Source organism: Zalophus californianus, chromosome 6 (genome assembly GCF_009762305.2).
Source record: "Zalophus californianus isolate mZalCal1 chromosome 6, mZalCal1.pri.v2, whole genome shotgun sequence".
Lineage (NCBI taxonomy): Eukaryota > Metazoa > Chordata > Mammalia > Carnivora > Otariidae > Zalophus > Zalophus californianus.
The window spans coordinates 92,622,397-92,635,122 of record NC_045600.1 but is presented as its reverse complement, the minus strand read 5'-3'; the positions used below and the strand labels follow the sequence as shown (position 1 = coordinate 92,635,122).

Below are 12,726 nucleotides of genomic sequence, written 5' to 3'. Positions count from 1 at the left end.
TACCAATTTGGATACCTTTTATTTCTTTTTCTTGTCTGATTGCTGTGGCTGGGACTTACAGTATTATGTTGAATAAAAGTGAGAGTGGACATTGTTGTCTTGTTCCCTATCTTAGAGGAAGATCTCTCAGTTTTTCACCATTGAGTATGATGTTAGCTGTGGGTTTTTCATATTTTGTTGAGGTATGTTCCCTCCAGACCTACTTTGTTGAGGTTTTTTATTATGAGTGGATATTGTACTTTGTCAAATGCTTTTTGAGCATCTGTTGTAATTATCATATGGTTTTTATCCTTTCTCTTGTTAATGTGATGTATCACATTGATTGATTTGTGAATGTGAACCACCTTTGCATCCCTGGGATAAATCCTACTTGATTGGGGTGAATGACTTTTTTTTTTTTTTGGATTTGTTTTTTATTTTATTATGTTATGTTATTCACCATACATTACATCATTAGTTTTTGATTTAGTGTTCCATGATTCATTGTTTGCGTATAACACCCAGTGCTCCATTTAATACGTGCCTTCTTTAATACCCATCAATCACCAGGCTAACCCATCCCCCCCCCACCCCAGAACCCTCAGTTTGTTTCTCAGAGTCCATAGTCTCTCATGGTTCGTTGGGGTGAATGACTTTTTAAATGTATTCTTGGATTTGGTTTGCTAATATCTTGTTGAGGATTTTTACATCTGTGTTCATCAGAGATACTGGCCTGTAGTTTTCTTTTTTTGTAGGGTCTTTATCTGGATTTGGTGTCAAGGTAATGCTGACTTCATAAGAATGAATTTTCCTTCATCTTTTATTTTTTTTGGAATAGTCCCTCATAATCTTAATGTATCTGATTATCTCTCTTTGCTTACTCAGTGTGTTACATTTGCCTCAGCTCTGTGTCACAACTGGCTGAACTCTGAGACTGTTTTAGGATGTATGGTCTTTTGACAGGGTCATGTGGTACATTAAAAACTATTACTGACCCATGTAAGATGATTAGTATTCATTGTTTGAACATTTACTGAACTTGAACTCTCATCTCCGATGAATCTAAAAGATGCTTTTGTACTTCAAACACAACTGAGTAATAAGACTAAAAGCACATCTTAAATGGGACATCTAGATTTTAAGCTCCTTGAAGTCGGTTCTGTTTGCATGTTCCATAATGCTCAATATCTTTTTTTTGAATTTTTATTACAGTATCTTTAGCAATTGACTATTATTTTTTCCCCAAGTATTAGTCATATTTTCCTTGCATTAAATTCTTCAATTCTTCTAAGAGCTAAGTGTTCTGTAATTCAAACGGAAAGATAAGAGTGCCTTACTAGTAAGGTTACTTTGGAGGTTAATAAAATGCGTCACGGGTTTAAAAAGCTGATTTCTTCACATTTTTGAGACGATACCACATCTAATTAAGATTTTCTTGAAAAAAGAATAGAAAATAACTTTGTAATGTTGGCATCCCCCCCCCCCCCCCACAATCTGTTCTGCTTCTGTTAATAAAGCCAAGTTTGTCTGACTTGATGAAACAGATGGTAACTGTGTGATCTACCACTAGAAGGCATTTTCCACCGCCTCTGCTACATATGACAGGATTTCATTTCAGGTGTGTGGAACTCAAATTCAATTACCTTCAGGATTTTTAATATTTCAGTTCACTGAGCACTTTTACTGGTAAGATCTATTTTTTATAAGTGTGGTAAATTAAATTTTCTTGGGCTTAATAGTATTTTAACTTTTTATCTGAGCTTTAAAGTCTTACTTGTTAAAGAGCCTTTTTCCCCACACAGGGTGTACCTGATTACATCTTCAACTCGAGAATTGTTTTCTTCAGTTTGCTTGCTGTATTTATTTAAATTGTTTATAAAGTTTCTATCTGAACACTTTCTATAATGGTTATTTTGTAAAATTTGAAAATGATTTAAAATACTATTTTCTTGGGGTGCCTGTGTGGCTCAGTTGGTTAAGCATCTGACTCTTGGTTTCAGCTCAAGTCACCATCTCAGGGTCCTGAGATAAAGCCCTGCATTGGGCTCTGCACTCTGTGTGGAGTCTGCTTGAGATTCCTTGAGATTCTTTACCCCTTCCCCCCCCTCTCCTCCTCTCCCTGTTTGCATTCTGTCTCTCTAAAATAAAGAAATAAAATCTTAAAAAAATTTAAAAAATGCTGTTTTCTTCAGCAACTTTTTTTTTAAATAAAGGATTATGCTTTTGAGTAAAAATTGTTTTTTTTAGGGCTCGGATAAGAATTTTTGAGGAGGGTGATTTTGGCAGGAAGGAAAGGAGAAGCCTACAGAATGTTGGTTCTAGAAGCTTTTCTTTTCTTGAAAGCACTTCTCTGTTCCTAGATTCAGTGTTTTGGTTATTTAAGGATTGGTTTCTTAACTTTTTCCCTTCTTTAAAATGGAAATATCTTTACTTTTTAAACATGGTATGTATTTATTATAAAAAACATGCAAAAAAAAAAGCGGAGAAAATGAAAATCCCCTTCCAAATAGTCCTATCTTCAATAAAAACGGTCACTGTTTTCTGTTCAATATATATTCTTTCAGACTTTTGGATGTCTTTGTAAACCACACACATATGCACACATACTCAAATTAGATCATATTCTTTAAATTATTTTTTTCACTTAATATGTCATAGATTGCTGTGTCAATACACATGTATGCGTATTCTTTTTAAAGGTGACATAATTTTTCATTATATGAATGAATGTACTATATTTTAACTTAATCATTAGGTAATTATTAATGAACATTAAGTGGTTCTGATTTTTCTATTGCTATTAAAAATGAACATCCTTGTACATAAGTCTTGTCCTCTTGTTTCCTTTTTACAATTAACTTTATTGAAATATAATTAAGATAAAATAAAATGTGTATTTAAAGCATATATCTTAATATACTAATATATTTTATAGAAATATACTCATATACTATATTAAATTAGCATATTAACTATATTAATATATAATAACTATGTATATATTAAGTATATATAACTAATACATAATCATATTGTTAATTATATTTTATATGATTGTATAACATATATTAATGTACAAGTAACTGTTAATATAGCATACTAACTATATGAATAGATTTTATATAAATATACTTAATACACTATATTAATAAATATATTAATACACTTGATATATTTTATATAAAATGTATATTTTAAGTTCAGTGAGTCTTGACAGATGTATAGACTTTCTCAAGATTGCTTTGGCTATTCAGAGTCTTTTGTGGTTCCATATAAATTTTAGGATTTTTTTTGTTCTAATTCAGTGAAAAATACTATTGGTATTTTGATAAGGATTGCATTGACTCTAGATTGCTTTGAGTAGTGTAGACATTTTAACAGTATTCTTCCAATTCATGAACATGGTGTATCTTTCCATTTGTTTGTATCTTCTTTGATGTCTTTCATCAGGGTCTTATAATTTTCAGTGTGCAAGTCTTTCACCTTTTTGGTTAATTTATTCGTAGTTATTTTATTCTTTTTGATGCAGTTGTAAATGGTATTATTTTCTTAGTTTCTCTTTCTGCTGTTTTGTTATTAGTGTATAGAAATGCAACAGATTTCTGTATATTGATTTTGTATTCTCCAACTTTACTGAATTCATTTATTCTCATAGTTTTTTGGTGGAGTCTTTAGGGTTTTTTTATATGTAGTATATCATCTGCAAATAGTAACATTTTACTTCAAAATGCCTTTTCTTTCTTTTTCTTGTCTGATTGCCAAAGTTAGGACTTCCAGTACTATCCTGAGTAATAATGGTGAGAATGGGTATTTTTGTTTTGTTTCTGGTCTTAGGGGAAAGCTTTTAACTTTTTACCATTGAGTATGATGTTAACTGTAGGTTTGTCATATATGGCTTTTATAATGTTAAGGTATGTTCCCTCTATACCACTTTGTTTAGAGTTTTTATCAGGAATGGATATTTGTCAAATGCTTTCTCTGCATCTATTGAGACGATCTTAGGAATTTTATCTTTCATTTTGTTAATGTAATGTATCACGTTGATTAATTTGCATAAATTGAACCATCCTATATCCTTAGAGTAAATCCTACTTGATTTTGGTGAATGATCCTTTTAATTTGTTTTTAAATTGGTTTGCTAAGATTTTGTTGAGGATTTTTGCATCTATGTTCATCAGGGTTATTGCTCTGTAATTTTTTCCCCCAGAGTTGTATAACTTTATTTTATTTTTGTAATTTTCTGTGTGTGTGTGTGTGTGTGTGTGTGTGTGTGTGTGTGTGTGTGTGTCTTTGTCTGGTTTTGGTGTCAGGATAATGCTGGCCTCATAGAATGAATTTGGAAGAATTTCTCCCTCTCCTATTTTTGGAATACTTTGAGAAGTATTAAATGTTTGGTAGAATTCACCTGTGAAGCCATCTGGCACTGGACTTTTGTGTATTGGGAGTGTTTTGATTACCAGTTCAACTTCATTACGAGTAATTGGTCTGTTCAGATTTTTCATTTCTTCATGATTCAGTCTTAGGACGTTGATGTTTCTAGGAATTTATCTATTTTCTTCTAGATTGTTTAATTTGTTGGCATATAGTTTTCTTTGTGGTAAACTGTAATTTTTTTTTTTTTTGTATTACTGTGGTATTGGTTGTAATTTCTCTTTCATTTCTGATTTTATGTCCTTTGTCTTTTTTTCTTGATTAGTCTGGCTAAAGGCTTAATAAGTTTATCTTTTCAAAGAACCAGGTCTTAATCTCAGTTGATCTTTTCCATCCTTTTTTAGTCTCTATTTCATTTGTTTATGTTCTGATCTTTATTATTTCCTTTCTTCTCATTTTGAGCTTTGTTCTTCTTTTTCTAGTTTCTTTAGTTGTAAGGTTAAGAGATTTTGATTGTTTCTTGAGGTACACTTGTATGTCTCAGACTTCCCACTTAGAACTACTTTTGCTGCTTCCTGCAGATTTTGGACCATTGTATTTCATTTTCATTTATCTCCATGTATTTTTTGGTATTTCCTCTTTGATTTTTCATTGACCAATTGGTTGTTCAGTAACCTGTTGTTTTACCTTCATGTGTTGCCACCCACAGGTTTTTTGTTTTTGTTTTTGTTTGTAATTGATTTCTAGTTCATACTGTTGTGGTCAGAAAAGATGCTTGATATGATTTCAGTCTTCTCAGATTTATTTAAAAACTTGCTTTGTGGCCTAACATGATCTATCCTAGAGAATATTCCATGTGTACTTGAAAAGAATGTGTATTTTGCTGTTTTTGGGTGGAATGTTCTGTATATATCTGTTAAGTCCATCGGATCTAATGTGTTGTTCAAAGCCACTGTTTCCTTTTTGATTTTCTTTCTGGATGACCTATCCATTAACGCAAGTGGGGTATTTAAGTCCTCTACTATTATTGTATTACAGTCAATTCCTCCATTTATGTCTGTTAATATTTGCCTTATATATTTAGTGCCCCTATATTGGGTGCATAGATATTTACAGTTGTTATATCCTCTTGTTGGACTGAAACCTTTATTACTACGTAATGCTCTTTTTTGTGTTGTTATGGTTTTTGTTTTTAGTTTTTTTGAGAGAGAGCATATGGGAGGGGGCAGTAGGAGGGGGAGAGAAAGAATCCCAGGCAGGCTCCACGCCCAGCATAGAGCCTGACATGGGACTTGATCTCATGACCCTGAGATCATGACCTGAGCTGAAACCAAGAGTCAGATGCTTAACTGACTGAGCCACCCAGGTGTCACTCTAATTTTCTTCTAATTATAGCCTTTTCTTTCCACTTAAAGAGTTCCCTCATTTCTTGTGAGGCTGGTTCAGTGGTGATGAACTCTTTTTTAACTTTTATTTGGGAAAATTTTACTCTCCTTTAATTCTGAATAGCCTTGCTTGGTAGAGTATTCTTGGTTGTAGGTTTTTTTCCTTTCAGCACTCTGAATATATCATGCCACTTTCTTCTGGCTTGCAAAATTTATGCTAAATAAGCAGCTGATAACCTTATGGAGTTTTCCTTGTATGCAACTGTTTGCTGCTTTTATGATACTCTCTTTATGTTTAATTTTTGCCATTTTAATTGTTATGTATCTTTGTGTGGACCTCCTTGGATTCATCTTGTTCGGAACTTTCTTTGTTCCCTGGGTCTGGATAATCTCTTTTCTTTTCCCATATCAAGGAGGTTTTCAGCTATTATTTCCTCAAAGTCATTTCTTTCCAGTCAAGTCTCTGCCCTTCCTACACTTTTCATTGTGACCTTCTCTACAATTAGCCGTGGAAGATCTGTTCTGGTAGTCTTCAAGTTGTTTTTAGAGTTGCCATGCATGTAGTTGTTGCTTTGGTATGTCTGTCAGAGGAGGTGAGCTCAGGACACCGTCTTTCCTACCTTCCACAGCTTTATAGTAAGTTTTCAAATCAGGTGGTGTAAATCCTCTAACTTTGTTTTTCTCTTTAAAAATATTTTTGGTGGGGGTGTCTGGGTGGCTCAGTCAGTTGAGTGTCTGACTCTTGATTTTTTGGCTCAGGTCATGATCTCAGAGTCATGGGATCGAGGCCCACGTTGGGCTCCCTGCCCAGCATGGAGTTTGCTTGTCCCTCCCCTGCTCCTCCTTCCGTTCACTCATGTTCTTTCTCTCTCTCTCTCAAATAAAATAAATAAAAATCTTTATATATTTTTGGTGGTATTGTTTCTTTGATGTCATACAAATTTTAGAATGAGGCAGTCAGTTTCTACCAAAAAGCTTGCTGTGATTTTGGCTGTGTTCACATTAAATCTTTATAGATCAGTTTGGGAAGAATTGGATCAGTAACATTTGTATTTCAAATCCCCGAAGATGGTATGTTTCTCTTTTTATTTAGGTTTTCTTTCTCTTAACAGTGTTTTATAGTGTTTAGCGTATATATTTTATACCTAATTTGTTGTCTTCCTAATGTAAAAGGCATCTAAACAAATTGCATTTCCAATTATTTCTAACATGTAGAAAGAGAATTGCTGTTTGAGTTTTGATCTTTAGTCTTATGATCTTGTTATCAGATGTAAGTCTTCTTTTTTTGTAGATTTATTAGGATTTAGTGAATAAAGACAGTTTTACTTCTTTTTTTGTAATTTGGAAATTTTCTAGCTATCTTATGTTAATGATTTCTAATTCACTTTATGTGGTTTTAGTTTTAGGCAGTAACAGATGAAAATGGGACTGCTCCATTTGAGTGAGGGGTTGCTGGTGGGATGGAAGAATGGGGCTAGAATGCCACCTGTTCATGGAGGCACTCTGCCTTTTTTTTAATGAATGCTGAAGGGGCTCTGAGGTACCTCTATGGTTTTTATGGTATGGGGCCTGAAACCACTGCTGTAGGTTGTGCAGTAAATTTGGTTGGGTGAAAATGATGCTAAGTTGAAGAAGGTACTTGGAGGAAAGCAACTAGTATATTGTTAAGTGGTTGTCTCACACTAAGCACTTAAAGAAATTTGCTTTATAGTTCAAATATCCAAATAAATGAGACCTTAGTGGAAACATACATTATGCAGTATAAATTGAAAATAAGTACTAAGATGGTATAAAAAACAGTGGGCGCCTGGGTGGCTCAGTCGTTGAATGTCTGCCTTCGGCTCAGGTCATGATCCCAGGGTCCTGGGATCGAGCCCCGCATCAGGCTCCCTGCTCAGCGGCAAGCCTGCTTCTCCCTCTCCCCTGCTTGTGTTCCCTCTCTCGCTGTGTCTCTCTCTGTCAAATAAAATCTTAAAAAAAAAAAACAAAAAACAGAAACGTTTGTCTAGTCTAGATGATAGTATTTGGACCTACACGCACTTTCCAGGAATACATTATTTCGTAGAGTATACATGTATACATGTATAGGACTACATTGTTTCATAGAGTGAGATTTTTGCATGAATGATACCATTTTATTATTTCCCTCAAGACTCTATTCATATTGAGGATAAAGTAGTATAAAGTAGATGCTTTCTGTTAAATAAGATAAAATTATTGTGGCCTTTTTTTTTTTTTTAAAGATTTTATTTATCAGAGAGAGAAAGAGAGAGAACATGAGTGGGGATGGGGCAGAGGGAGGGGGAGAAGCAGACTCCCCACTGAGCAAGGACCCCGGGATCATGACCTGAGCCAAAGGCATATGCTTCACCGACTGAGCCACCCAGGCATCCCTATTTTGACCTTTAACAAAATTCTTGGAACTAAGTAAAATGATAAAGTCAGTGCCTGTTGTTATACTCGTAAGTATCTTATTTATGGGCTTAGAGGTGATTCCTGACAACTATCTAAGTGCCTTCACTTCATTTAAGAGTAGGGATCAGAAAACTGGTTTTTACGTTCTTAAAGTTGTAAGAAGGAAAAAAAAAAAGGAGAATTTGTGTCAGAGACTATGCGGTCCCCAAAGCCTTCCATACTGTCTGGCCTTTCATAGGGAAAGTTTGCTGATTCCTGACATAGAATCTAAGAAGCAGTTCATATTTAAAAAGGATTGTCTTCACCCTTACAGATGTCTTCAGAAAAGGAGAGAATGTTAACAGTGACTAATAACATGGCATCTTATTTTATCCAAGGGCATCTGGTTTCAGAATCTTCTCTACAGTGACCCCCTACATGTTTAAATGAGGGAATTTGACTTCAGTCTCTATTTGAAAAACACCATTATGCAGAGGAGATTGATAATGAGAGAACTGCCCATTTATTTTTCAAGAGTAGTATTCTTTAGGGTAATAAACATTTTACACGAGCTTGTGCTATATAAAGCTCACGTTAACTTTTTACAGATAGCTTAATTTTTAAAGGTTCTCTAAATCACTTACATTTTGAATTGTGTATGTTCAGATTAATTTTATATTGACCTATATATTTTTGCAGGATGATTGTCTTTTGAAAGTATGGTATCCTATGACTGGCTGGAAATCCTCAATTATACCTCAGGATCATCATGAAGTGAAAAGGAGACAGGCGTCTACCCAATTTTCCTTTGTTTATTTGGCACATCCCCGAGCTGTGGCAGGTTTCTCATGGCGTAAAACTAGCAAGTATATGCCCAGGTGAGACAAATGTGTCCTGTAAAAAAAAAAAAAAAAAAAAAAAAAAAAAATGTGTCCTGTAACTTTGGTGTGTTTAACTTACATATTTGTAAAAATAATGAAAGTGGAGGTCTTTGTAGTGCATTGACTTGGTGGAAATGAAGAGCATGGGCTCTGGATGTTAACTGTCTGAATTCAAATCCTGCTGTTGTTAATAGTTTTGTGAGCTTTTGCCTAAATTTCTTAAGCTCTCTATGCCTCAGTTTTCCTCTCTTAGGTAATAGTACCTACGTCGGAGAGTTTTAGTGAGACTCACTATGCTAGTGCATGTAAGTATTTACTGCAGGCCTTTACACGTAGTGTGGGCTTAGGCTGTGTTAGCTGATAGTGGTAGCAACAGTAGTAAAAGATTCCAGGAAGGAAGTGTTTGCAAGTAACAGGGAAGCATATGCTGAAGGAAAATAAAACAGTAAGAAACTACCAATGATACCCATGGTGGGAAGGCATATCATACACAGTAATAAAGTGGCCAGGTTTTTCTTAGGGCCATCAACAGAACCTTCTCAAAGAATTTATGGTTACAAGTTTTTTCCTCATCATTCAGCTTCTCCTAAAAGTATTTAGAAGATTAAACAAACTACAGAACAGCTCATACAAATGATTCCTAGATCATATATACAGTTATAAAAAAGCTTGCTTAGAAATCTGTATTTATTTTTGAGAGACGGTAATTTCATGTGTGAACTGTTTACACCTGATAGGAAATACAGCACATGTTATAGAGGTGCTCAGTAAATGGGAAATTCATTCATTTTTGGAATCTGAATAAAAAGTTTATTCTGCTTAAATTATTTGCATCTATTGAAAACATTTGCAAAGTACTTCGCCTTTGACCGAGCTGGATTCCACATAAGCGTTTTTTTAAAGGGAGCATGATTTCTTGTTCTTTTATAATGAGCAGTTAATGTACTTCAGCTGCTTGATGCTGTAACATTTTTGCTTATTTTAACTTATTGGAAGTTGACTTATAGTTTGAAATTACATTCTCCTTGCAGTTTTATTTTGAAGATACTCATTTGTTTACCTGTTTATAATCTTTTGATTATAAGAAGGATGATACAGGATGACACAAATAGTGCCATAAGCCATGCAGTTTAATTACATTTAATGAACTTTTATTATGGTCATTCTGTACTTTGCAATGATTAGGTTTTCTTTTGTTCTTTAGTTTGTTTAGAAGATACTAATACTCCCACAGAGCCTAGTTTTCAAGCAGCACGTGTGTAATCCGGTATAAGTTCTGTCTCCTTTGTCAAGATCATTTCCTAGTTTTTATGGTGTTCATGTTCACAGTGATACTGTGTATGATTTCACACTCTTTGACCTCTCTTTGTCCATACACTGTAATTTCTAAGCAGTTGGAAGCATACTATACAGTCATTTAACTGAGCTGTTCAAGGCATGATTTTAAAGAATCAAAGTGTCAGGGAAGGCTAGGTTGCTTCTGTTTTATGGTAACTGATTGCTGCCCTTTATTCAGCCTCCCACCTTGCAGGTATGAGCAGGTAATAAATGGGATTTGGTGAGAGTGTGAAATAGCCTGTATAAATCTCTTACCGTTACTGGAAAAATAACTACTGTTGGTCATACTGTTAGTTGTGCACTAATGCTCTTTTTATACGTGAAGAACCAAATATTAATAGCCTTTGATTAATCAGTGGCACTGACATTCATAGTAACTTTTGTTTACTTCTCTTTGTCATTAGAGGTTCTGTCTGTAATGTGTTATTAACGTCATGCCATGATGGTGTCTGCCGACTCTGGGTAGAAACCGTATTACCAGAAGACTGTCTTTTGGGTGAGCAGATCTGTGAGACTACCACTTCTAGTGTTGCCAGCAACCTCACTCAGGCTGGAAGACACAAAGACAGAATACAGCATGCTCTTGAGGTACTATATTATTTAAAATGGTAAATACATTTTGAAGATATGTGAGTTTGTTGGGAATTAATAAGCTAAGATGCAGATAGTGCACCTGGTACATGTAATGATGAAATTAATAGCAAGTAATTCTCACTAATTTGTTTTATGCTTGTAAGACGACTCATTTTATGCCACATAGAAGCCAAATACAATAGTTATGATCTCAGACATGTAGTCTAGGTAAGTAGTATAATTTTAATTTTTTCATTTTGTATGTCAAATATGAAAACCTATAGGAATAAGCAGTTTTGATTAGAAAAACACATAAAGGACACTGAAACTAGTTGTAATTAAAAATGTTTTGCTTTTGTTTCATGAGGATTAAATCTTACTTGTGTGTTCTAATTAAAAATGACTATTTTGATTCTTAAGAATAAAGATATTAAGATATTAGACACAAGTCAACTTTTATATAATTGCTTTATAATTTCCATAGTTTAATATTTCAAAGACAAACTAATTTTTCCAATTTTTAAATGCAATATATATTAAAGTGCTTCCTATGAAATTAGATTATTTATACTATAAACTATTGTGTCCATTATAGGAATAAAACGAGATAAACACATTTTTGAAAATTACCAAACCAAACCTAAATTGCTGATTTCTTAATTTTTCATGTGACTTCTTACTACACAAAGAATATGTGCTTATTCTAAAATTAGATTAGAAAAATATGGAATTTATCATCCAGCTATTCCAGTTATGTGTGTATGTGTATTTTTTCTTTATGTACAAGATTGAGATCATATTATGCAGTAATGTTTTATAACTTGCTTTTTATACTTAATGTGTTATAAACATCTCTTTACATTACTAATTGTTTTTACATTATACTTTTACATTAACAGTTTTATGGATGCATAGCCAAAATGTTTTGCTGTTTCAGCAAGCAGAAATATTTTTTGGGTTTGGTAGGCTGAAGATGTGCTCCTTAAAAGTTTTTTTTTTTTTTTAAGATTTTATTTATTTATTTGACAGAGAGAGACACAGTGAGAGAGGGAACACAAGCATGGGGGAGTGGGAGAGGGAGAAGCAGGCTTCCCGCGGAGGAGGGAGCCCGATGCAGGGCACCATCTCTGGACCCTGGGATCATAACCCAAGCCAAAGGCAGATGCCTAACGACTGAGCCACCCAGGCGCCCCTCCTTAAAAGTTTTATATAAAGTAGGCTTACTCTGATACTATCTGTAATTGGGCACTGTTTATACATTCCCCCCAAAAATTTAAAGTATAAATGAAATTAAAAGCAGAGGTCAGAACAGTTAAAGTTATATCTTGTTTTAGTATTTGTTGAAATTTAGTGAGACAAAGTACTTAATTTACTACATGTTTACAGTCATTTTTATATACTTGTGTGACATTTTATCTTCAAATTACATATGAGCTTTTGGAGACTAAGTGCTTTGAGACATCTTTGTATCGTCCGTGGTACCTAATATATTGCTTTTCAGGTGTTAAACTGTATTACTAGTTGCTACATAAAATAAAAGCAAAAGTTATAAGTAAACATATATAATCAGTGATTTTACAAATTTTTGCTACCTTTTAGTAATCTTATTATAATGTTAAAATTGTTTTTAATAGAAAAAACCTAATTGATTTATAAGCCGCCTTGCTTTTTGACATCCTTTTGTCTGAAACTTCTAACTGTAAGGTCTATATAATTCTTTATATACTTACACATTTTGTTCGTAGGAGAAAATAATCAGCCAGTATTACACCAGCCTTGCCAATATAATTTAAAATAATGATAGA

The 12,726-nt window shown here is 33.8% G+C and overlaps 1 protein-coding gene across 8 annotated transcripts in view; it reads left to right on the top strand.

Moving 5' to 3' along the window:
- The window catches only part of DMXL2 (Dmx like 2), a 155,151-nt gene that overhangs the window by 48,548 nt on the left and 93,877 nt on the right, over positions 1–12,726 (top strand). For all 8 annotated transcript variants that reach the window (XM_027570131.2, XM_027570130.2, XM_027570128.2 and 5 more), the window contains 2 exons: positions 8,829–9,007; positions 10,753–10,936. In XM_027570131.2, the coding sequence (XP_027425932.2) occupies positions 8,829–9,007; positions 10,753–10,936 (363 nt within the window). The remainder of the gene's footprint in view (positions 1–8,828; positions 9,008–10,752; positions 10,937–12,726) is intronic.